The sequence below is a fragment of the Medicago sativa genome, chromosome 2 (genome assembly GCF_051527215.1).
Source record: "Medicago sativa cultivar Bolivia chromosome 2, Bolivia_mono, whole genome shotgun sequence".
Taxonomy (NCBI): Eukaryota; Viridiplantae; Streptophyta; class Magnoliopsida; order Fabales; family Fabaceae; genus Medicago; species Medicago sativa.
Genome location: NC_140750.1, coordinates 12,944,874 through 12,972,566, shown reverse-complemented (window position 1 = coordinate 12,972,566; position 27,693 = coordinate 12,944,874). Strand labels below are relative to the sequence as shown.

Sequence of the window (27,693 nt, the reverse complement as noted above, 5' to 3'; positions counted from 1 at the left end):
AAGTATTAGCATGACAAAAATCACGTATACCACTTTTGAAACCGCTGATTTTTTTTAATCTTGCAAAATGAACCTTTGATTGAAATTTTTAATTTTTTTTGGACGGGCCACCACACCAATTTGCGGGGATTTAGAATTGCCAAAAACTAAAATGTTGTAAAATTGTTTAAAATCTCGCAAAATAATCCTATAATTTTTAATTTTTAAATTTTTCTAAGGCCCACCCCAGCCCTTGAAGGGAATCACTTGTTGTTAGGAATAGGCTTACGCTACAATAAAAAATCATTATCGGCTCGTAATGCTATTGTACATGTTAACTGAACGAGGAATCAAAAGTTAATCGATAAAATAGATCTTTCGTCGTTTGTCAGAAACGAAAAGGTACAATGCATTGAAGATATACTCGAAAGCATGAAAATATATAATCAATCAAAAGAATACACTAATAAAGTAATAGATGAAATCTAATCTCAACATGTTTGTTTATCTCTCAAATTTCCAAAGGTTCTTTGTTTTTTGTTAATGCAACCAAAACATTTTCTAACCCTTAAGTTATAATTATAGAATTTAGTGAACGCTTAAAACATACACTAGTCCCTGTGAATACGATAGAAATAATATTTTGATTGCTTCTAGGATTTATGAGTATTATAGAAAATTCCATTTATATATATACAATTGTTTTGCACCTCTGGTCTAGATTCCTGTCTCTGCCACTGTCATCGGCAGAGCCATATTAGGGCTCGGGTGGACCATGGGCAATTCAAGCAACAAGTAATTTTTTTTTGAAGAATAATTACTTATTTTAGAATGCTTATAGAGTATTCCGTGGATATTTGTTAACAAAACCCTTAAATAAAATTACTTTGTTACCCACCCTCTTTTTCATCTAAGTATGTGTTACTATCAAACTCTCAAGCCACTTGAAATGTCTAGATAGTTATTTTGAATTTTTAGGCATGTAATTTAATTTTTTTATCGTCAACTTTGTGCTTAGCGCTTTCGCTTCTAAATCTACAAACTCTTGGGTTGGGTTTAATATGAGATAAGGAAATGGGGCCGTTCATATTTTAGCAAGGATAACTACATTGACAACTAGTTCCACTACTTATTTTGAAGCACCATCTTGTATTAATGCTTTTCTTATTAATGAAATGTGATAAACATCATTCCTTCAAAAAATTGTGTTTAGTGCTTATTAAAACATAATTTGTGTATATATATTATAGTTTATTTTTGTGGCCCACCCAATTTTTTTTTGAGCTTCGCCACTACCACCGTTAAAAAGTCTATACTTTTTTTATTGGTGACCGAAGTTTTAATATTAGAACAAATCTTCAAAGTGTCTAAGACGACCAGCTTGATTTTGTTCTTTGCAAAAATCAAATTTTTTTTATTAATATTTGTAATATTGATTTTCAATTTACTTATTCACATTTAGTTTTCTTATTTGACCAAGAACTCTGCAATAAAGAAAACACAATTAGACATTTTGGGTAAAAAAAATTATTTTAACCTAAAAGTTATATAAATAAATAAAACACAATAAAACAAAAATTGCACAAGAAGTGACTAGTGACTACATGACAGAGCTGAATATACAAGCAAGCAAAGAACCTTGCCAATAATTAGTTTACCTGTACTATATCAGTATATCTAGTCACTGACAATCTAGCTATAATTAAATTTGCTTTTGTACATGCTAAACTATGTGCTATCTTCTTTTTTTTTGGACCAAAAAATGTCGTATCTTTCTAGCTACAACCATGAAGAAACAGAAAATAAATCTTAAATAGTAACAATGTGGAAATATACACTCACACTTTTAGGACTCCCTCTGTCCCGGAATATCTGACCCATTTTTAAAAAAAAAGTGTTTCAAAATAATTGAGTCATTTCAATTTTCAATACAACTTTCATCATTCCCAATACAATATAACTCTAATTAATACTACTTTCATCATTTTCAATACAATATATTCCACTTTCCCCTTTATTTATACATTTTTCTTAATCTGTGTGAAAAATCAAACTGGCTCAGATAAAACGAGACTGAGGGAGTAATAGTTTATTGTCTACTAGCTAAAACAAAGGTGTATGGGGCTTGCAGAGTTGACGGGGATTAGATTCATATTCAGCTTTCGGTCTTGACTCACATCACATGCAGTGTTGCTTTCTATAGTGCCTGCGCCAGATTGTGTCTCATGAAGTGGAGAGAGATAATTAGTGGAAGTTAATTAAACTGTTAACAAAGACAATTTAGAGTACTTTTTTTTTAATTAAAAAGATGAACCAGGTATTAAAACGAGTGTCTAATAGCATTGATTAAGAAATCTATTAATATAATTTTTTTGGAAATATAAGTTTTTATTTTTGTTTTAGAATTAATTACATCATTTTTTGATGCATACTTACTAATTTTAATATTTTAACCAATGCATTTTTCCTAAACACTGCTATAGTGCAAACAAATGCACTTGATGAAGTTGCAACGTCGTTGAGGATATCTCTAAAAACGTTATATTGCGACTAGGGTTTAAAATTTTACTTCCTCCGATCCTTCCTATAAGAAATAAAACAAAAAAAACATAAAACCAATGCATTCATTAATTAAAGTTACTTTTTGAATATTTTTACAAATTTACACTCATAAAAAATTGTGAAACATTAAATACATCCACTAATATTATAAAGAGAAACATTAAATATGGGTAAAAAACTATTTTAAGCAATAACTATACCTTAAAAGTTGTGACTTTTAATTTTCTTATAAATATGACCATTTTTTTTTTTTTGAAAATTTTCTTCTAATAAGGACCGAAGGGAGTAGTTCGCATTTGCAATTACATCTATAATGTAAATTATTTTGAGGTTTCTACAAATGTAGTCTTGTCGACGTAAGCTATATTTTACTAGTTTTTTTTTTTTTTTTTTTACGTCAAACTTTGATGAATTAAGAGTAATTTACCATTTTCATCTTAGGTACATAAAAAATTTCAATCTCCTACATTCAACATGTGATCTCTATGTCATTCATTTCAAAATTGAATCATACTTGTCATTAGAGATAAATTACCCCTAGATGTAATATATGTCTCACCTATTTTACCTCAATCGCCTTAATATAAAAGGTCATAGCATAAGCAACCCGTTGCTCGAAATTATGATTAATTCATATATAGCTATGCATGCATTCTTGAATTAATTCTCTCACTCTCTTTATTTTCTAATGTCATATCAACAAAATGATTGTTCAAGTGATGAATAGTTTAGTTGGTTAAGCTAAAAGATTAAAGGAGGCAAAAATATAAGGTTTAGAATTCGAATACTAATAAAGTAAAAAAATATTAACATGACAACTAACATAAAAAAATAATGATTTTGAGTTCATCACTTTTATATAGAGAATTGGAATATTTATTTCAGCATACTCTTAGAGAGAAAAATGAATGTGCCGATTGGCTTGCAAAGACTGAAGCTTCCTCCAATGATACCTTAAAACTTTGGAATAGTTGTCCTCGGCAATTCAGTCTCGTGTTGATGACTTATTGTAGGCATTGCTTGTGTGCGAGCTTAGTTTCTTTTTCTATTTCCTTTTTTTTTTTTTCCATTGCATCAAAAAAAAAAAAAGTAACGCGATTGTTTTTTTTGAAAGAAAGAATAGAGTAGTTAGAAAGAATATAACGTGTAGCTTTTTTTTTTTTTGACAGAAAGAATATAACGTGTAGCTAGGTGGGTCATTTCGTGTAAAAATGAATTAGACTAAAACTGATCACATCACAAATCAATTCCCATCCAAGCTTTAGATTGAATTGACTATCATAGTATTCGACACATTCTTACGATAAGATTTAACTTGATTTTATTCTATTCTTTATCCATATTTTGAAGAGGAGGATGCCTTTCTAAATGTGAACTTCATGTGAATCCAGAAGAGTCTTTGAAAATGACTAGGCTATGTTAGTCTTTTTTTTTTTTTTTTAAAGGAAGTTAGTCTTTTTTTTTAGCAAAGGCAAATTTACTGCATTTCATTCAAAATCAGTGAGTACAAAGTAGTAGGTACTTCAGAAAAAAACATAGGCAATGTTAGTCTGTCACTATATTTTTTGGATTTTTTAATCATTAGTCAAAAACATACATAATTCGTTGTTAATTTTGTCTTTTTTTTTTTACTAAATATGATATTCATCATTTAAATTAATAAAATACATCGAAAACAAAATAGATTCAACCTCTTTAAAACTTAAAAAAAAAAGATTGATTTGCCAACAAATTCACAATACTCAATTTTTTTTAAACTCGGTATCCGATCCAAGAATCTACAAAATATATACAAATTGATTGCAAAATACATATTTTGGAATATGCAACATTAATGCTTAAGTTATTGATTGAATTTACAATGAATTGAAGCTGATTTGTCAATCCAAACCAAATTAACAAATATCACAATAAGACAGAAAACAACACAACATTGTATCAAGACGACAAACAAAACAACGTCGTGCTCAAAAGACAAAATCACATAAAAAAATGAAAGAAAAACCAAATCTAAGTCGAAATTACTTATTGATAGTTAGAAGTTAGTTGTAATTGATTGTTAGTGAATTATATAAAGTAATCAAACATTCATTTTACCATATAAAGGAATCAAACATTCATGTAGTACTAACCAGTAATCACTTTTACCAAAAATAAAAACAATAGTTACATGAGGAGATGATTTCTTAAGAAACACAGAATAAAAATCTCTTAATATATATTTTTTTTTTGCTATATTTGAACTCGATTGCATGAGGAGATAAATTAAGAGCACGAACACACCATGTACACGTGCAAACAGGATAAAATAAATGGCCACGTACAAACCCATTTGCATATGTCGTATATAATTTTGTTTCTTATTCAGAATTCTATGAATACTTGATCCTCCAATGATCGATTAATTTATAGTGCCGTTATCATGAACAACGATGACAACCAGGCATATCCACCAACAAATATTCATGGTCGATCTGACATATGTGTAAGAATTTTTCAATGTAAATAATGAATTATATATTTAGATCAAACATCTCAATGTAAATCAAATTTCAAGTTAGATATCATTTATTTCCCTAAAAAAGTAATCATATAAGATGTACTCCCTCCGGTCATATTTACAAGAAACAATTTACTTTTTAGATACATTAAATAATTTATGTATTTGGTTTAGATTCTTGACTAGATACATACATTATTCAATGTATCTAAAAAGTCAACTTTCTCTTGTAAATAGGACCGGATGGAGTATCTCATTTAATTGCTCAAAACTTTAAAAAAAAAATACGAGTGCAAGTTTCGTGCACTATGAATGTAATAAAGCTTTAACACATTCTTTACGCTTGGGGTCGAAATCTGAATCATGACCTAAGTGGCTCAACAAATCATGTATGCACGATGATAATACTCCCTCCGTTTCAAAATACATGTCCAAGTCAACCACTTTACATATGCCAATGCACAATTTTGACTGTTAATATCTTTAATTATCTAGAGTAAAAAATTATAAAAATTTAATATTTTGAAAATATTTGTCGAGACAAATCAAACAACATCTTACATGCTAATATTTGTATTTATAAATTAGTTAAAAAAATATGGTCAAAGTAAGTCAAGTGAATAGTGCACATTGCAAAAATTGGACATGTATTTTAAAACGGAGGGAGTATATATTAGAATTTAAGTTGACTCTAACTCAGTTTTACAAAATCGACTTGTAACAAACCCACGTTCAAAACTTGTCTCATCCAATTTAATACTCTTAACAAAACATGTGGTGCTCATTTCAGCCTTTTATATCCATATCCATTACCACTTTCTTTTTCTCAATTCCCATATACTGTATGCTGTGCTGGGATTTAACTAGAATATATGTTAAGAATCCATCTTTTGTTTTATATATATATATATATATATATATAGATATATAGATATATAGATAGATAGATAGATAGATAGATAGATAGAAGTGCACGTCATTGTTTTTTCCTCCTCTTATAGAGCGAATCGATGAATATTTTCAGGAACATACACTTTTTTCTTTTAAAGTTACGTGCACTAAAGAAACGTAAAGGACTAGTTTCTTTCAAATCATCAATCCAAAATATAAATGGTTCTAAGAAATTTAAAGATATACTATTTTTTTTTCAGGAGGTCTAAATATTTTAAGATATGAATTAGAACACTGAGGTCTAAATATTTTAAGATATGAATTAGAACACTTCTTCCAGTTAGCATTTAAATGTGGATGGACTATGTTTTTTTTTTGAAAGAGCTTATTTTTTTAGTGGCCAGGATTTGAACCTCAGACCTTACATATTCTACGCATTGTTCTTACCAACTGAGTTATGCTCACGAGGACAAAGAGCTTTATGATATTCTGTTAAGCTTTTAATATATTATATTGATAAAGATGTATCAAAATAGAAATGTGATTTTGTTGACAAACATTATACGTATCACTATAGATTATATGTAATCAAGCTAAAAGCATGCTTTAATTTTGTTGAAATCTAACTAATATTACGCATAATTCGTAATCAATTAAAAGCATGCTTTAATAAAAAAAATGCTTTAAGAGAGAATATATTCATTTTTTTTTAAAGTGATAGCCAATAAAATTGGTACTACAATTATGATCATATACTCTGGCCTTAAAAATTTGTAAATTGTTTGTCTTAACCAATCGAGCCCATCCATTCATTTTGTCTTGAATAGTTGCTTTAGCATCGAGATGTACCCTGTTTGATTTGCAGCGATCAAACAGTGGCCACTCAATAATATAATCATATACCCAATATGGTAAAGATTATTCTTTAGGAATATAAACATCATAAAATTGCTTTCTAATTTAAACAATGAATTTATTCTTATCCTTCTTCTATTGAACATTAGTTGATTAATGATAATTGTTAACTTTGTTTTGGTAAAAAAAAAAATTAAACAATGAATTCATGATATAAGTGTTAAAAGATTTGAATCCTTTTAGCAAATGTGAAAATTTTGTATCTATAAGAAGATAAAAAATATAAAAAAAAAAAAAAATTATGGCCTTGCAGTATCATTGCGAGTTTGCATAGATATTTAGACTTTCAACTTATATACCTACCGTAAATTCTATGTAAATTTTCATCAAGGTTGAATTAGATTTTTTTGCTTTGTATGTATAATAACAAGAATAATCAGTTTCTAATCCAAAAAAAAAAAAAGAACAATCAGTTTTGATGTGATGTTTCAGATTTGATTCAGTAAGATTTTGTTATTGTAACCGTATTATTCCAGCGGATGAGTTAATTAGGATGCCTAATGGTTAGTTAATGCCTTTTATTATACTACCTCCGTCCCTAATTATAAGACCCTTTTGAAAAAATAACGCATATTAAGAAAATTGATAAGTGTAATAAATTTGTTAGTAATTAATATTGTTTTTACAATTTTATCCTTTAAAAGAGAGAGTTAGTTTATGTTTTCAATGTAATATTTAATGTTCATTGAAGAAAAAGATATAAATAAATAGGGGTATGTTGGTAAAGAATTAATTAATGTACTTGGAAATACCAAAAGGGTCTTATAAAAAGAGACAAAAAAATTTCTCAAAAGGGTCCTATAATTAAGGACGGAGGTAGTACAAAACTACTACTTTGTTGTCTCTCCCTTATTTTTTTTTCTTTCTATCTAGGTTTTCACTTTCATTTTCTTTATTAAGGGACGGTTATGGATAATTTTTTTTTTTTGAAATCATTTTTTTCTCTCTTTCAACTTTAAGTGGTTTTCACACATCTATGTTTTTGTTTCATATTTTGGTTGTCTTATTACGACATTGTTTTGTTTTTCATCTTGATACGACTGCGACGTTAGTTGATTTCATGTCTTTATGAATCAATATCATTTTTTTTTAGTCAAAAATGAAAAACTACTACCATGTATTTGACACTCACTTTTTCATACTTCAATTGTATGATACATATATAATATATTCTTCATTGAATTGTGTTCTAACACTTTTTTCTATAACGCTGTTTTTTCCAAAAGCAAAATTAGCAGACATGCTCATCTCAACTATATTACCACCTTAACACATTAGCAATCACATACATCACCCCAAAAATATCATTTGATAAGAAATAAAGAAAACAAAAAGATGGTGCAACCCTAAACAAATTCAACAAAATATAAAGATAGGGAGACCTAATCTATAAGGAATCTAACACTGCTATTAAGAATGATAGAAAGAAGAAATATATCGCAACAAAAATATCGTTATTCAGGAAACTATTTGTCGAAGTGGTAAGCAAATATGCTTAAGTATTGGATTTGGCTAAAGAAAAAGAGACTGATTTGGATAGTGCTGAAGTTATTATTATTTTTATTTTTTTGAAGGACTGAAGTTATTATTGTTGATCCACATATATATGAGAACCACATATATAATTATGTTTGATAATAAAAGCTTGATATCAAGAATTTAAACAACAAGATCCCCTAAAAAAGAATTTTAACAACAAAAGTTCTGGATAAAACAATTCTTGATATGGTTTTATTTACCTCTCGGTTGAACTCCCGATTACCAGGTTTCTTCCCCTAAAAACCGAAGGGTTAACATCAAACAAGAATGTAAACAATTCGTCCTTGTGCATGTATGCATGTACTAGATTCTAAAGAAGACTGTCATGAATTAATCGATCATTTCATTCAATAACGACAGAAACTGAACTGATTTTATCAACAATTGTTTCCATACAAAGAATGTTTCATTTTTAGCAAAAAGCTTCAAAGAGCAGCATATTTTGAAAGTTAAAGGAGAGTACTGTTTTGTCCTGAATGAGTCACCGTGACTATGACTAAATAGAGAAAAGAACCAAATGCTCTTTAGTTTATTTCCCAAAAGTTTAGGAACTCTTAACCAAAGTAAGATCATGAATGACTTGATATATAAGGACACCAATTAATCTGATGGGAAAGGTTCAGATTGAGATTCCAACTATAACCAGAAAATGGCAAATTAACCGGCATAAATAAGTATTGAGAAAGAGACCTTCATGTTATTGTGGTGACCACATAATTGGATTGGATCAAAGTGCCTAGTGCTTTAAATCTTTCTCAAATTGAATTCAACATGCAGATAAATGTCCCCACTAACTCATAAAATAGTTATAACCAAGATAAGCAAAGAGTGTCACGTTCAAGTACATGCACTCTTTGCACATAATGGGAATACAATTATACATCTACTTTCGAAATCAACAATGGAATGGAATCATATACTTCTCCACACTTTCATGCTTATCCAATGATAGTGCCTATGCATATGTTCCCAATAAATATGTGTGTGCAATGGCGGCAGAAATGGGGCCATGAATAAAACTCCAACACTTATATAATATATTTTGCATGATAATAAAATGAAACACTAATTTGGCATACTAATTTGATGATTTTTTAGGCATTTTGCGTATAAAAAAGACTTAAACTTCTCATTCTAAACTCTTCATAAACAGCCAATATGTATCATACATTTCCTAACTACTCCTTCTAAACTCAATTATAAGCAAAAATACTTACCGTCTCACTTATTAAGAGTAAAAGTTAGTAATTGATTGCAATTTTTGTGATTTCATATATAACATAAAATACATTTACTAGTCTATCCTTAATAAGAAGGTCGTTAGAGCATTTGTTAGCATGACCTAAATCTTAATGTGCTACTTGATTGATGAACAATATATTTCTCTCAATTATGAGTTCTATCAAGAATTGTAATATGGTATCTTCCACAATTGTTTAAGTTTTTCAAGATCACCAAAATATGGTGATATAATTCTTTCTTCTTCTTTAGTCTAAGTGAAGATTTAGCTTCTATCCATAAAGAAAATAGATAGTCAAGCAATCAAAAGTCATTCTTTCTAACCTGACTGACATTCTAGCTTCTATCCATAAAAATAAAAAAAGGATGGTTAAGGAAAAATTCATTCTTTTAGCCTTATTTGCATTCCAACTTCTATCCATAAATTAAAGAAAATGGTTGGTTAAGCAAAATTCTTTTTCTTTTGGCCTAATTGGCATTATAGCTTCTATTTATAATAGCAATGGATAGTTTAAGCAATCAAAATTCATTTTTCTCAGCTTAATTGGCATTCTAGCTTCTACCCATAAAAAAATGGACGGTTAGGCAAAATTCTTTTTCTTCTGCCTAATTATCATCTTAGCTTCTATTTTTAAGATATTGGATAGCTATGCATGCAATCAAAAATCATTCGTTTTAGCATACTTGGTGAGAGACAGGTATATAATTTAAAAATTCGACCAAAGATACTTTTTTATAATTTGAAAAAAGTTTATAAAATATAAGTATCAATAAATATTGTTTGAAAGTTCCAACCAATTTAGCTTGTGAAATTAAAATTTTCTACGATATCCACATCTCAGTTTTCACCAACAAAATTGCTCTCCCATACATGAAAAAGACCTTCAATACCCCAACGACAATTAACACCGTCGTTCTTTTCTTAACATTTAGCTTAAGAGCAAACGACAAGTATGTTTTAGTCGTTTTCCGATGTGGGAGAGCATTTCTTGAAGTGTAAAGAGCAATATCCAAAATTGTGTTGACAAAATGATCATACTTCCATTTATCAATCAATTTGGGCTAGCAATTAACACTACGTAATGTATTTTGGGCTTATTCAGTCTTGAACCCCCTTCCCCCATTTTTTTTAAAACCCCTTATTCCTATCTAGCATAACAAAATTTTGCACCCCCCCCCCCCCCCCCCCCCTCCCCCTACATGCTCTTTATTACTCCCTCCGTTTCAAAATGAGTGTCGTTTTAGGTGTTTGCACACATATTAAGAAATGCAATGATTAAGAGAAAGAGAATGGTTATTTTACCAAATTATCCTTATTAACTATTGGTTAGTTTTAAAAGTAATACTTTGGAAGTAGTGTGCAGAGTATTAATTGGAGGGTACAATTGAAAAGAAAAAGTTATTATTGCATTGGAAACTAAAAGCGACACTCATTTTGAAACAATTTTTTTTGGCTAAAGCGACACTCATTTTGAAACGGAGGGAGTAGAAAAATAGCCAATTTTACTTCTCATACTTAATCCCAAAACTTTTTGTAGGTATTTATACTTGTCATGAATTGTGAACTAGAAAGGAAGAATATGAAGGTTAGCAACCTCGGTAAGCCAAGTCAAAGTGAGGTCAAAGCGAAGGCAAGTCATAAAGTGAAGAAAATCATATGTTGTCACCATGGCTAAGCGAGAAATTCGTGGTTAAATGAGACAATCAGATGTTGCCACTGTGGCTAAGCGTGAAATTCGTGGCTAAGTGAGCTGAGGCAGTTTAGGTGAGCTGAAAAGTACTTCAGGGTGAAGAAATCAATATGGCTAAACGATCTGCTTCGTGACTGAGCGAGGGTTCACTTTTCTGCCACTTATAAAGGTTACTCAGACTTCACTTTTGAGGGGGCATTCATTTTTACAACACTAAAAACAATAGAAACAGAGGACAAAACGACCTGGAGGTAGAGAGTGACAAAGAGGAGAGGAGGAACCAAAATTCATCATCTTTCCATCTCTTCTAGGATTATATTTTAAGGTTATCATGTTTATGTGTATCTAATTCTCTATATTATTGGGATTAGGTTTAGTTAGCTATGATTCTATTGTAAACTCTTAATCTGACTGGTTATATATAATCTCTATTTCGTTTTATGATCATGATTTATTTTTGTGCTTGATGCTTTTATGAAGTAAAACTCCGAAATTGATATTTAGATTTAGAAAGTGCTAGAGATAGCCTTTTTTACTTAAAGGATCTAAAATAAATTCATCTATGGAACTTAATAGATAGACATATTGTTAATTTTGTAGTCACCATACTATCGGGTCGTAATGTCGTTATATTGATTAATTGCTTGAGACATGGGGGGTTAATAGGTATAAATGGAACTCTTGTCGTGCTCCATACACTGAAACATATGTGAGCGATAGGTGATAGGTGAAAGCATAATTAAAAATTTGGAAAATATATAATTGATCAAGAGATTGCATTAGAAGAGTAGTTAACGATATTTAATACCAATAACTTTTCTCTCTATTATTTCTTCCTGAATTTATATGTGTTGTGAGTGTGAATATTAACAAACAAAACTTTTTTTCATTACTTAGAACAATATTAATTGTTGAACGGTTTTAATATCGTACTAGTCCCTGTAAAAACGATAACAAAACTACTTATTTTTTATACAACTTCATGGCATGCATACCAAAATTTATAGTATTTAAGATGAAGAAAATTAAAAAACTGAAAACTTGTGAAACGATATGGAATCAAAATTGAAATACTCAACGGAGAAGGAACCGTATATGTGACACAAACATTAATGCCCCCTATCAATTCACCAATGCTCCAAATCAAATTTAATTCTTCAATTATCAATGAAATCACTATATTACCATTCTACTCTCTTGCCTCCGAAAGAGAAATTATTGCATGGTCTCTCACCTAACACCTCATATTTAGTCTCAACCAATGAAAATATGGCACATCATTTAAATTTAAAAAACTGTCAAATTAAAAAATCAAATATTTTTGTTGTCTCTCTAGATCATGTTCAACCATTTTTTCAAGCGGTTCCATTACCAAGATATGCAACTGAAAGTGCACCTCCATTAAATTTAAATGATGTGTCATACTTTCATTGGTTGAGACTAAATATGAGGTGTTAGGTGAGAGACCATGCAAGAATTTTTCGCCCCCAAAATAACAAAAGACAAGAACACTAAAATTTAGATAGCATGTACACCCCCCGGTCAGTATTATAAGTAAAAATCTACATTTTACATTCATTCAATCAATGATGTATGTGGTTTTTATTGTAAACCATATACATTATTTAATGAATAAATTTAAAATGTTGATTTTTGTTTATAATAATTACCGGATGGTGTATCAAAGATTAGACAAATGAGAAAACGACTTCAAAGGGAATACCAAACTGAAGTCGCTAAAAAGTACACCTGGAAGTGTCTAATCAAAACCAGCCAAAAACACACAAGAAATTCAAGCTAAATACCTGCATTTTGTTCTCAAGGCCAACAGGAACACAAACCTGTTCTACACGAATTCATGCCATCTTTGGGGTCTTGTATGACCTCTTATTAACACTCCCAACAGTAAAAAACTCATTCAATATATTGGAAAAATTTAAAGTTCCGTATTAAAAAGATAGGACTCTTTACAAAGAGTGACACCCCTCATCTTATAAGTCGATTTTGTAAGGATAAGTTATACTTTGATATAAAAATGTAATATGGTATTAGAGTCTATCAATCGAGTTATCCACGATTTATATACACGCATCAAACCCTATAGTGTTGGGCATAAGAGAGTGTATAGGAAAAAACTCAACTCCAACTCTAAAAAAAAAGGATAGTTAAGCAAAATTCATTATTTTAGCCTCATTGACATTTTAACTTCTATCCATAAAGAACTAAAGGGTAGTAAAGCAAAATTCTTTATTTTAGCCTCACTGGCATTTTGGTTTCTATTCATGAAGAAAATGGATGACTAAGCAAAACTTTTTCTTTTAGCTTAATGTCATTTTGGCTTCTATCCATAAAGAAAATGGATAGTTAAGCATTTTCCTTATTTCCAGCCTTATTAACATTTTAGATTTTGTTAAAAAAAGATGGTTATATAATAAAAAGAGTTGGTGTATTTTCGGTATTTCATATTTCTTTTATCGATGATTTTTCTACATTTTTATTGTAATTTCCAAGCTGAAAATGTTGATACATTTTAGCTTGCGGGGGATTTTAGATATACGTTAGTTAATAGTTAGTTAAGTTAGTTATGTTTGTTAGTTGCTCTGTATTCGTCGCTAAGTTTTAACTTACAGATTTATAGTTGCTTTATTCATCATTAAGTTTTATTTAACTAACAGATTTTACAAAAAACAGGCCATTGTGTTTAATCCCCTTTTGCGAACTCATTGAGATAGTAAATCTCATTCTCCATTGTTGTTATCCTTTTCAAATGTCACCTCATCGTAGAATTAAAGAGATATGAAGGAAGTCGACATTAGTTCATTGAATTGATCGGAATTGGACCACAAGGAATCTAATTTAGGGTTTCTTTTGCCGGAAAAATTATTGACAACATTTTGTCAAGTTAATTTCTTGTCACATTGATGACATTAAAGAAAATCATTGATAATATTTTGTCATATGTATGTTGATTTCTCGTGAGACAGTTAGCGAAAATTCATTGACAATTTGACATAAAATCGCCACACACTTGCGAAACTGGTTTGTTGTCAAAACTTGAATTTCACAAAATATTCTTTATTAACGAGATTGACATATATAACTTAATTTTGAAGGACTTACCTTTATACGTTATCAGATTTGTGATAGACACAATAAGTAGCAAGAGGCCAAAGTGCGACCGTTGTTGGAAATTTGGTTATGAAAAATCATAGTACTCTGAGATAATTGGCTATGCAGCTTCCTTGGACACACGAAATATGTGTTTGGAATTGTGGTGGATATCCCTCCCACCGCACGTTTACTAGAAGCTGGATTTTATAGCTTCTTAAAATCCACGTTGAAATGGCTTGGGGACACGATAATGTAGTAGCTAACGCCAAACCAAACACTACATAAGGGTATTTAAATTTAAGAACACAACTAAAGGATAACCAACAAGTTATCCTTTAGTTAATCTATGAATGTGCTGGATTCAGTCATGAAAATAGTTGTAATTGTTGAGCAAACACATAAAAATTACTAGATGTTCTCTTATTTCAAAAATTAACCAACATTTACTCATTCTACTAATGATTGTTTGATAGGAAGACAAAAGATAAGTCGGTAAGGTCAACTTTGTGATGGGAGTATGTGTTGAAGACAATAAACAAAGAAGCATCATTAGCGGCACTCAATTATAAAATTAGTGTATGATTAAACACAAATTAATTTTATATTCAATTAAATCCACAACCATAAGTAACCAAAAAAAAAAAAAAATCCACAACCATAAAGTAAAATAAATCAAAACTCAATACTTCAGCCGACTTTTTTGTCCAATGGATGATCATCATATTCATATTCATAGTATATACGTTACGTAAAAAAGATTGTACTTGTAGAACATTTGGAGCAGTAACAAATTGCACATGCATGAAATGACATTCATAACAATCATATTAGAGATGAAAAGTATTCATTCAATCGAGCTCATCGTGCATGTTTGATATCATGATAGATGGATTAGTGTGATTCAGACAAATTCACTCATCTGATACCAAACATGCACGTGGCCGTAAAATTTTCTAAAAAATGTCAAGAATCTCGACAATAGAACGATTACAAAGGGGACAAGAGCCTCTATTCAACCACAGCTCCCTAGAACAAACCCTGCAAAAAGTATGTCCACATGGAATAAACGCCGCACCTTTATTCCTCCCCATACAAACGCAACACACTGAATCATTTCCCGCCACAGCATCAACCTTCTCCTCCGCCTTAACCGCCACCGTATCACCGTTTTCCGTTTCCTCCAACAACCGCATCAACGACACTCTCCACGGCGTCCCTGGCATCCTCCCCTCTCTGCTACTCGTTTCTGCCGCTGGTCCTCGGAGTTGTCTTTCCGCCGCCAACGCCGCAGCAAGATTCATACTCGAAGAACTCGAACCAGTTTGAGTCACCGGAGCCACACACATATTCGGATCTTCACTCGGATCCGTATCAAGAATTCGTTGCTGATTCTGTTGTGATTCAGAAGAAGAAGAAGAAGAAGAACGGAATCCCCAATTGGCCCCACAGCATCCAATAAATCCAAACCGTTCCTTGAAACTCCGTCTCCGACGAGGAACTCCATCAACACCGTCCATTTGTTCCCTTAACAAACCGAGAATCGTTGTTGACTGAGTCTGAGACTGAACTGGTTCTTGCAATAATAAACCGAGTTGACTCATCTCTCTCTCTCTCAAGCGGTTATGTTAAGTGAGTCAAGAGAGAAAATGAAATGGAAGGAGCATTTAAGAAGGGAACGAAACGGGTTATATGTTGTGAAAGTGACTTGGAATTGAGGGTTTAATTAATAGACTTGGACTTGGCACGCATTGCAAGCTTCAATATTAAAGAAACAAAATAGAGAAAGACAAAATGGAAGGAGAAGATGAAGGAACCGGTTTCTTTGATTGTGTGATTCTTCTTTATATATCTCTATGTTTGTGTAAAGGAGCAAAGCATATTTTATTGCATTATTACTAGTACTATTTTTTTTTTTTTGGTAGAAATACTAGTACTATTTTTAGTTGGTGCAAACATTATTAACTAGTACTACTCTCCTTTAAAGAACAAAATGAAAATTAAACTCAACAATATGTGGAATCAATGTTTGAATTCAACCACAAGAAGTATCTATGCATATACTTACTCCGTCATAAATTATATGCCGTTTTGGTTATTTCATAAAAATTGAGAAATGTTTTATTAATGGTAGAAGAAAGATAAATCAAAGAATTGAAAGAAGTTAAAGTAATAATAGAAGGTATATAAAAAAAATTAGCATTTAATATTTTATTGGTATTGTAAAACGTCTTAAAATTTGAAACAAATTTTTTCTCTAAAGCGACTTATAATTTGAAATGGAGGAAAAAATATCTTCAATAGAATTGTTTTTGATGGAGATAATTTATTAGAAATCAAAAAACATAGAATAGAAATATTATTCTAAGATGAGATTGTGTAGGTCACTTCTAACTTTACCAAGATCATGGGTTAAACCTATCACGGGTCTCTTCTAATATCATATTTCTAGTATTTTCCTTATTATCATAAAAATGTGGGTTATTTTTATTTCCTGTTATGGCATGCAAGAATGGAGTAATTAAAATAGGAGTATAAAATTATTAATTTTTTCTAATTTGTTTGTATATACGTGTCCTTGTTTTTTTGCCGGCATTATCAAAGTCAAAAGCCGTTGAAGGCGGCACAACGACCAAGGTTTAGGCCAAATGGCTTTGCACTCTTGCGGCAAAGGTTTAGGTTTATCTTTTTCTGATCTCACTTTAGTTGCATTATACTCCAACTCCAAGAGGAAATAGTCATTTTTTATTTTGAAATTATAAGAATGCATTTAACTTGGTCCTAAATATATTAATAAATTTTCTTAAATTTGTATCAGCTTGTTTAGGACTCAATTAGTTACTTAATAGAGTAAAAAAAATGTTGAATTGGTTCGTTGTCTTAGGAGATGTTAAGTTGAAGTACATTTTCTTAAATTTGTATTAGTTTGTTTAGAGTATTTACAATGGAAACATCCATTTATAGGCATTCAAATGGGGAACACTAAGGTGTCATTGGCTTTTGGTGCCATTGGTACCATTGTCCTTATCTCTCTCTTAACCATTTATTTTCTCTCATCTAAATAATTTATTTTAATAATTCATTCATCATTCTCTCTCATTTAAAATGAATCAATGGCACCAAAGGTCTATGTCACCCAAGTATTTCCCATTTAAATGAGTCTCATGTATACATATATCTCATTTATAATTTTTTAATAGTAGCACCTAATAAGTACTCAATTCTTCCAACTCAGCATCTCACATAAATTTCTTAAATGAGTCATATTAATCGACTATCAATAACTTTATATCATCACATTTCAATTTTTAAGACCCCCAATATGTGTACCTAATAGGTACCGGGTCTTAAATGTTGAAAACTCTCTCATTGGAGATGCTCTTAGGGTTCTTTTCATTTTTTGGTAGAAATTTAGGACTCTAGTTAATCTGTATTTTCATATTTTGAAATACATTTTCTTCAAAAACGTAGATTGAATTAATTTTCAGAATAGTGAAATTGATTAACAAACTTTAATTCTAAATAATGTAACGATCTTTTTAAATGACAATGAATATGGGATCTTGACTCAATTCTTACGATCTCAAATACTAACAATATCATTATAGATTTGTTATCTTGGTTTATTTTTTCAAGCATTTTATCATTACAAGTCTATGTTTAGGGATTATTAACTATAAAGAAAATATATTACCTTTAACTTTGATCACATCTAATCTAAATAATCTAAATTATGCATAGGTCGAGTTTAGTTCATATATCAAGTAATGAAAAATGGATGTTGAGAAATATATAAGTGACCAAAACTTATATATCTAAAACCTTGAGATTTTGGTGAAAGATGCGTTGCTCAATTCACTAGCCTGGTTGTTCTTAACTTAATGGGTTGATCCACCAAGCTCCCCTTGAAATACAATAGTGGTATTAGAGTTGATGATTTGAATAAAGGAGATTTTTTATTTTTTTTGAGGAAGATTTGAAAAGGAGATTGACTCCTTATATCAAAAGTCTTCCTGACAATGATGGTTAAGCGGCGGATCCCGTTGATGTTGATTGTCAACGGTGGCATAATTGTATGTGGATGAAAAAGTTTTCGCCTAAGGGAGAGCATCCAGATGAATGGATGAACTTGCACTTAAGGGAGAGATTGTTGGTATATCAAGTGTGATTAAAGAGTCTTACATTGGATGGAAAATTTGATGTTGAACAACATATAAGTGATGAGAATCATATATTTCATATCTCGAGGTTTTGGATGAAGATATGGTGGCTCATTCACCTATGTGGTTGCTCGTAGCCAATTGTGATTATCCACGTCAAGATTCCTTGGACACCCAACGCCAACATGTTAGCTTGCACCTAACTCCCATGTTTCATATTTGGCTCGCCATCTCCTCATTACAACAAATGTTTTTGTGGTTGCTCTTAGCCAATTGTGATTATCCATCAAGATTCCCTAGAGACCGAACAAGTTACATTGCACTTAATTCATATGTTTCATATTTGGCTCGCCATCTCCTTGTTAGAACAAATGTGAATGATGGTGATTATGATGATGATCCGCTCACATTTTTAGAGAGATCGGAATGCTCGAATATGAAATGAGAAGGTTTTGTTGTAAGAAATGAATGATCACGACTCTAATAATTTTCACCGATAGTTAATAACTAACTACCAACAAACAAAACAAAAATCAAAATACAATTTTCTTAATTCAATTTCTCCACCACTGGAACTACACTTGAGAACCTTCTCAACTCTTTGAATTTTTCTATCATCAAGGATTGTGTCATGATGTCACATATTTCATCCTCAAATCTACAAAACACCGGTTCAATTATTTATTTATTAACTTGGCACAAAGAAAATGGTTTTTTTTATCTCAATGTCTTTGCTCTTTATTTGATGTCAATATGTTTGATAGCTGATATATTGTCCACCATTAGTGGCACTGCATGCATCTCTTAGTCATGGCTATATTTAATTCAACAATGAATAGATCCACATAGCTTTACATGTTGCATAACTATCTGCAATGCATTCGACTTCACATGAAGATAGGGCTAAAACAAATTGTTTCTTTAAGAACTGAGAGATCGGTGCTCCAAAGAGCTCAAACACATAACCCATATAGTACCTAATGTCCAACTAAACCTAGATTAGGTTCCAAGATAAAAAAAAATTCCTTAGGTCTTTCTAACGAGTATCCCCAAAGCACCCTTTAATGATTCTAAAATAAGAAATTATTTTAAATTAAAGTCAAATATTTTAATTTTCAATGCATTGATTAATACAAAGTTTCATAAAAAGTTACAATTTAAAGATCTTAAAAAACACTTCATCCGATGACACTCGTTAACATTTATCTTTTTCTTTTTTGAAAGGGATCGAAGATGACATGATGCCACCCTTTTTCACTAATTAGTTGCACCAATGTCATTTGTAAAATCACAGAGTTGAGAAACAGATTAGTTTTTTATTTAAGAGGGTAGCACACAAATTAGCCCATATAGCTTGAAATGAAAAAACAAAAGTTTACACTTATGAGTCTATTCAATGTGTCTCACATCTTCACTTTAACTTGATTTCTCCATTGTCTTAATTAAAACTATGTCTCATATGTTTAAGGATCAAATAATTATTTTTTGAATAAATCATTATGTATCAAACTGTCTCTAAATTACCATTTTGTTACATTAATTTCATCTCTAAACTATGTAAATACAATGAGTACCGGAGGGAGAGAGCACCAATGACGGATCCAGGATTTTTGAATAGTAGGGGCGCTATATATAAAAATTTGTAACATTAGTAATTGTCCTCTACGATTATTCATATTATGGAAACTTTGAATGATTTTTTCATTTTCAATATCAAATAAAATATTCTCTGTATAAATAACTAAACAATCATTTAACCAGTCATCCCCGACTTGATTTCGTATCCAATTTTTCATAATAGTTTGCGATATATGATGATAAGTTTGGACCAAGAGAGAAATACTTTGTGATAAGTGTGGTTCATGTGATTAAAATGTCAACTATTAGTACAGTATACTACCTAAAAAATTGTTTCTAAAAACTTTGTGTGCGCACAAGCCTACAAACTCTACAACATGCATATGTCCCTGGAGAGCACTCACGAGAATATATCACGAGCGACGCCGTTGCCACCACCGTCGGGCTTGGGCTTGAGCTTGAGCTTGTGCTAAAAGATATATATTTTTTATGACTCAAATTTTTTTTATTAATTAATTAATTTTATCATTACATGATAGTGCTTTCTTAACGAATAGGTTTCGTGTATATCTGATCCAACTAACTATCCACTCTAATCCGCTTGCGAGCTCGAACTTCTTGCCCAAACTTATCTAATCCGTTTGTTACTTGATTTGATCCGCGGAGATCTTGTTCCCCAAGTTTCTCCGAAGTGGTTGCGAAGTTTCCTATAAAAGGAGAGTTCGCGTAGTTCTTTTGAGTTATCAACCTTTTTCTTCTCCTCTTCTTTTAGTTTGTGTTAACGAGATATTCTCTTCTTCATCTTTGCTTTATATCCCTTTTGTTTCGAGTGGTATACATACAAACGATTTTCAACACTGCAATAGTTAATCTCACAACGAATTGTGTTGTTTTATTTTGGAGGCGGTGCGGGCGGTTGATACTCTTTCTTGTATACTTTTTAGGCCGTGCTACAAAACGTTTTAAGTCTTAAAGAGAGCGACCATTCATTTATTATTTTTAAAGTATATTTTTCAATTACAAAACTAACAATTTTAAGACATTTTCATAACCAACAGCTTGTTTATGAGAATGATGAGGGAGAGTGACCTTGAGTACAAATAAATGAGTAACAAAAATACTGTAATGAAAATTTAGTTAGAATAAAGGTTAGGGAGACACGTCTAAAAAAAAGGTTAGGGAGACAACAAAGTGATAAACGAAACTGTAGTTTGGTAAGAGTTAGTTCAGTTTGCAGCTCACGGTAGCAGCAATTATTTTGTAGAGAGATTCCAATCGTATTATCAGAGACCTATATCAAAGTAGCCACGTTATGGTCAATTGGTCATCATGTCATGCTATATCCCTCCGTGATTGGAGCAATGATTATTTACTTAAATTTAAGGGAATATTTGAGACAACTTAACCATTTATAAAAATTGATTGGAAGTTTGAACGATTTTTTTTTTCCGACCCTGTTCTCAAAAAAATTTCCAAATCTGACCCCCTTTGACAATTATATACAGAAATGACCCCCTCTCTGGTAATTTTTTTTTTTTATTTTGTCGTTTTCCTCATTATCGCAGTTTCAAATTGCGGTAATGAGCCACCTTTCTGACACACATGGCAGGCTCGGCAGAGGGGAGCAGGTTTTGTCTATTCTTTTTAAAAAAAATTATTCATTACCGCAGTTTGGAATTGCGGTAATGAATTTTCATTTATTTTCCGTTTTTTATATTTTTGGCATTATAAAAACAATGTAAAATTCATCCAAATTGACAATCATTTTTTCATACATTTCTACTTCTTTTGCATAGTAAAAATAAACATTAAAATCACAAAACTGCTTAATTTTTTTAAATGACGAAATTTGATTAAAGGTAAAAAAAACAAAGGTCATAAATACTTATAAAAGATTGGTTGAACACATAATACATAACTATATAAACTACCGATTTTGAATGGTCGGACAATTTCTCCTAATATGACCAGGATGCCGACACAACCCACACAGTCTCGGTGTCGGTGTTATTTCTTCCACCTCATCGTCCATTTCAGTCCTAATGCGAGTACTATTGGGTCGACCTTTCTTTAGTCTTCGCATGTCTGGATTATGACAAAGCTCGGGACCTTCGTATGGGGGCCAATAACTCTTGTCCTGGACTACTTTGAATGCTTTGTTGTAGATGGCGTAAACATTCTCGTTTTTGAACACGTCTGGAATTAGGGTTGTGTAGTCATAGTGAAAAGAAGAACACGCAGCTATGACATGAGAACAAGGTAAATACAAGGCTTGATATTTCCCACAATCACACCACCCCGCTTGTAGGTCAACCTTGAAAGTTCCCATTGGCCTTCCCTCCCTGTAGTTGATGGTCTCACGAACAGAGAAGGTATACATCTCTCGGTCAAACTGTTCGACATGATGTGTGTTGGACTTTATAAGATCATCCTTAAGTGCGATGATCTTGTGATAATCTCGAAGATGTGCAGCTATGTGGACTGATCATTGTCCCAATTTTCCATTTGCCGCTTCTTTTTCTATAGGATGCCCTCAACTTGAATTGACATGCCTCATTGGTACATTGAATGACATATCTCCCGTGCCCATGGGCGTATTCAAGAATGTCATGCTTAGCTCTCGTGCCCAGGGATCCAACACAAGTTGGAACACAGCCTCCGTTGGCAAATATGTAAGTTAAATAAATATGTCATTTGTTATTAATTTTTAAATATGATTATCAAGTATATTATTTATAACAATTTAAAAATACTTAGATGGCTAGAACGTGGGAGTAAATTTACCGAAAATCCTCGGCATAATCTCATTTCGACACGTTCAAAAATCGACAAGATGACATATGTTCAGGTATTACACTTTTTTATTTTCGTGAATACTTTTTCTCAACATTAAAAGACTAACCTTTCTCCTTTTAAACAGTATTCCTGGAGGCCATATCTCCACTTCCATTACACCAACGAAGAAGAAAGCCAGATATGGTCTGCAAACACATATCTCATCTGTTTTGAGATAGTTGAAAGACATCAGACAGATAGAGTAATGCTTCAATTTGGCTTACCTCAATATCCACCTGCCATACCAGATGATTTGACAGATCTCCACAAGATTTGTTGCAGAAAAAACAAAATAAAAAGCTCGTGGGGAGATAAATTTCAGTATCATGTCCACAAGTGGTATTGGAACTAGACGGAGTCCGATATACCTGATAGGCGTTTGGCAAGTGCACCAAATACTATCGAAGTAGTAAAAATATCGATCCCACGAGGACTGTTTTTAACTTCAATAATTCAATTTCGTTATATAATTAGGATGTGTAAAGTTTATTTTTAGTTTGCCACTAGGCAGTAGATTTGATTTGCGTAAAAATTAAATGAACATAAAATAAAGATTTGGTTAGAAAATAAGAGAGAAAGATGAGATCAGATCCTTCGAATCCTCTAAGTTCCCCTAATTGGTCTACTGCACCTATTTGTTATGAATCCTTTTCTAATTTACGATGATTAACAAAATAGCCCTAATCAATCCCTTGAGTTAGGACCCTCTTCTTAAACTACAGCCCCTAATTCCTTAGGTGGTCGAATAATTCTTGAAGGTTTACCGAACGTTAACCTATTATCACTAACAAACGATTATCTATTCCTAGACTAACCCTGTTTATTAGAACAATTCAATTAGGTCTGAGTTGAAAGCCATGGTCAGTGGTCATTCATTCTCACGAAATCAAGTTATATGTGATCAAGATATAAAAAGCATTAAGAACAATTGAATTGAATAAACCAGAATTGAATTCATAAACAAAATAGAGTTTCACAGCAACATGTGTCAATTAGGGTTACAAAGATTCATCTCGGATCTAATCTCTAAGAGATTTAGCTACTCATAATTGAGTTTACAAATAGCATAATCAATGAAATAATTAAAACATACATGAATTGGTAAAAGGTTGAAGAAATCGCCCTTCTAGCCGTCTCTGATGTCTCGAAATCGCATTTTGCTCTCCAAAATCGTCACCCTTGTTCTTCAGATTGAGTGCAGTATTTATAGAAGTCATGGGCCTGACCCATCAAAATCGCGCCGCGCCTTGTATAATGGCGTGCCGCGATTTCCTCTTTACAGGAAGTGTGTAATTTTGCTTCAAAAATCGCAGCACGGCTTGAAATTGGCGTGGCGCGATTTCCTTCGAACAGACTTCAAATTTTAAGCTTTTTGCACTCCAGAACAGTATAAATTGCATGAGAACTCTATCAAAATGTCACAATAAGTCCCTAATATTACGTAATGACAGGATGCCATCAATACCCATGAGGTTTATCCCAATCATCAATACTTTCAATGGTATTGGAACTTTTTTGGAGAACGCATGTATCTTTCTAGAGAAGCACTATTGGCAAACCCAATGGCACGATGTGGAAGAATTTTAGGAGATATACCGTCAAACTATCCTGCAACACCAGAAACCAATATGATGCCAGATGCAGACATGTGGTCAGATACACATCCACCTAACAGCCTATTCATGACACCTCCGCCCCCTTACTTTGACCAAAGCTTTAACCCATCCACCAATTACAACTACGACCAAACTTATCAACCACCACCACAACCGACAAACCAATTCTTTCAAAACTCCCCAATTCCATATCCAACCTACTCTCAACATAGTCATCATGGAGAAAGCTCCCAAATATCAAACTATTCTTTTGATGACTTTAATCCATCTCAAAACGCTTTAGAAACCAATTACCCAGACCAATCACAATACACCTCTTTCAACCTACCAACCCCTCCACAAAATGTACACTATCCTCAAACAAACTACATACCCCAATGGTCACAACCACATACTACCATAGAAAGTCTGGCTGCAGGGTTTAACGAAGATGATTTCGTTAATGGAATTTGGACGAACTCTGTTCCACATGTGAAAAATGAGGTGGATATGGAAACTAATGATGCTGAAATTCAAAATGAGGAGGTGGATGAGGAAGAGGAAGAGGAAGAGGAAGAGGAAGAGCCCGAGGAAGAGGAAGAGCAAGACCAACGACCTGTACGAAGAAAAAAAGATAAATTATGTGCTACAGGAAGTCATAATTTAAATTTAGGTTGGCGTAAATGGTTACCGCGGAGAAAGTAGTTTTTATTTGTAACACAATGAATAATATAATTAGTGTTTTTAAATTTATATTTTTTACAATTATCATTTATATTTATTTATTATTATTTGCATCTAATTTTAAAAAAAAATATTGTGCAAAAAATATAAAAAACGAAAAATAAATGAAAATTCATTACCGCAATTCCAAACTGCGGTAATGAATAAAAAATTTAAAAAAAATAGACAAAACCTGCTCCCCTTTGCCGAGCCTGCCATGTGTGTCAGAAAGGTGGCTCATTACCGCAATTTGAAACTGCGGTAATGAGGAAAACGACAAAATAAAAAAAATTACCAGAAAGGGGGTCATTTCTGTATATAATTGTCAAAGGGGGTCAGATTTGGAAATTTTTTTGGGAACAGGGTCGAAAAAAAAAATTCAAGTTTGAACCCCCCAAAAAAAAAATGAGAAATGATATTTTGACAACTCTTGGACAACTTTCTCTCTCATACTCACATGATATTGTTATCCTCTCTCTTCCTTTTTCTCTCTCCATTGTTTTTGACCAATAAGAAGTGAGAAAAACAAGGTTGTCAACAAAGTTGTCACTAAATAGATGTCAAAATATCATTACTCAAAAAATATTGATTGGAGCTGATAGCCTGATACACCCCCCCAAAAAAGGTTAGGGTGTACATGCTTACATTACATTACTACCTCCGTCCCAATTTAATTGACACAATTTTGTTTTTCACACATATTAAGAAAAATGTATAAATAAAGGGGAAAGTTGAATATATTGTATTGAGAATGATAAAAGTAATATTATTTAGTGTTATATTGCATTGAAAATGATGAAAGTTGTATTGAAAATTGAAATGGGTCAGTTATTTTGGGACACTTTTTTTTAAAAAATGGGTCAGTTATTCCGGGACAGAGGGAGTATATTATTATATAAGTATATCCCTCATAGTACAGACCATTGAATAAAGGATTGGCATTGGTTGGTTGGTGAATGAAAGTCCAACCAATGATTAAATGGCGTTTGATGTGGACGTGAAATGCAATTTCTCTGCGTCCATACCGGCTAGGAATCAAAAAAAAAAAAAAATTAAACAAGATAAACAAATGGATAAATGAAAACTACTCTCTAGGGAAGGCAACCCTCATTTGCAAGAAGAGAAAGCAGCAAGATTAAGGGGAAGAAACCACCATCTTCAAATAATCATGCTAAAAATGATCCAACTTAGCAAAAGAAATTCAGCACATTAATTATCTTCACGAAGGATATGATGCAGCTCAGTAACCTAGCAACATGAAAAGATACTATTGTAAAAGAGCAACATAGCCATGCAAAGGGCTTGACATATTCAATTTAGTTAGATGATTTATATCTTAATTAATACTTACTCCCTCCGTCCCATATTACTTGACCTAGTTGACTCTATCACGTATGCCAATGCACAATTTTAAACTTAAATTTCTTTAATAATCTAGTAGAAAAAAATTACGAAAATTTAATATTTTGAAAATATTAATCGAGACGAATATAACAACATCTTATATGTTATATTTTGTTTTTATATATTAGTAGAAAAATACAGTCAAAACAACATGAATAGTGCAAATATTCTAAATAGGTCAAGTAATATAGGACGGAGGGAGTATAATTTTAGGATCAAGAGGCTTTTTATAGAAACATAAACATTATCAGAATTAGGGATGAGTACCATTTCCCTAACCTATCGGTGAGCAAGGGCAGAATATTTTGGTGAGAGTAAGGGTATGGTTCGGAAAGGCAAAATCCGCCTCCATCCACCTCATTGTCATATCAAATGGTGCCTATATATTTATGAATATAATATAACTAGTAAGCAAAAAAATTATAAATCATATAGAAAAAAGTATTACTCCGTTCACTTTGTAAAACCATATACACGTATTTGATATATGGATGGATAAACTAATAGATTGTTTATTTTAGTCAATTTGTTATATGGATTGATGTGAATCAATTAATTATTAGAAATGGTTTATAATTTATTTATTGTTGCTAGTTGTTGATAATTTTAATATTTTTCGAACATGACAATAATAATGGGATAAACTTATGCAAAATTACACAAAATGTCATTTTAGAGACTCATTTTAAGGACCATTGCGTTGGAGTTAAACGTGTTTTGCTTATAAATGATATGTCATGTGGGATCCATTCAAAAAACTTGTGTTTGTTTTAAGTTATATTCGTATATTTATGGAAATAAAATGATAGAAATATACATGCCTATGTTTATTACAAGTTTACTAAATTTCATTCCCGGGTATAAAATTTTCATAGGAATAGAAAATTTTTCCCAAAGAAAAGGGTGGGAATAAAGTTCCCATGAAGAAGGGAATAAATGCATGTGTAATTACGTATTATAATCCCTATATTTAT

General features: G+C 31.7%; 3 protein-coding genes across 3 annotated transcripts; 1 reads left to right on the top strand and 2 right to left on the bottom strand.

The window, feature by feature from the left end:
- Positions 1-15,211: 15,211 nt before the first annotated feature.
- LOC146944674 (uncharacterized) lies at positions 15,212-16,437 on the bottom strand. The gene has a single exon (XM_085743020.1). The coding sequence runs from the start codon at positions 16,026-16,028 to the stop codon at positions 15,381-15,383; it is 648 nt and encodes a 215-aa protein (XP_085599146.1). The 5' UTR covers positions 16,029-16,437; the 3' UTR covers positions 15,212-15,380.
- A 5,652-nt stretch (positions 16,438-22,089) lies between these two features.
- Positions 22,090-22,542, bottom strand: LOC146944673 (uncharacterized). Its single transcript, XM_085747979.1, has one exon. It carries the CDS (start codon positions 22,540-22,542, stop codon positions 22,090-22,092), a length of 453 nt encoding a protein of 150 aa, XP_085604105.1.
- A 224-nt stretch (positions 22,543-22,766) lies between these two features.
- Positions 22,767-25,347, top strand: LOC146944672 (uncharacterized). Its single transcript, XM_085747978.1, has 3 exons — positions 22,767-22,834; positions 22,920-23,010; positions 24,449-25,347. Exons 1-3 carry the CDS (start codon positions 22,767-22,769, stop codon positions 25,295-25,297), a joined length of 1,008 nt encoding a protein of 335 aa, XP_085604104.1. The 3' UTR covers positions 25,298-25,347.
- The last annotated feature ends 2,346 nt before the right edge of the window (positions 25,348-27,693 follow it).

Coding starts and splice junctions, on each gene's coding strand:
- LOC146944674 (XM_085743020.1), bottom strand. CDS start 16,028: ATGAGTCAACTCGGTTTATTATTGCAAGAACCAGTTCAGTCTCAGACT.
- LOC146944673 (XM_085747979.1), bottom strand. CDS start 22,542: ATGTATACCTTCTCTGTTCGTGAGACCATCAACTACAGGGAGGGAAGG.
- LOC146944672 (XM_085747978.1), top strand. CDS start 22,767: ATGTCATGCTTAGCTCTCGTGCCCAGGGATCCAACACAAGTTGGAACA. Junction 22,835..22,919: donor CAGCCTCCGTTGGCAAATAT/GTAAGTTAAATA, acceptor AAAAATACTTAG/ATGGCTAGAACGTGGGAGTA. Junction 23,011..24,448: donor ACAAGATGACATATGTTCAG/GTATTACACTTT, acceptor ACGTAATGACAG/GATGCCATCAATACCCATGA.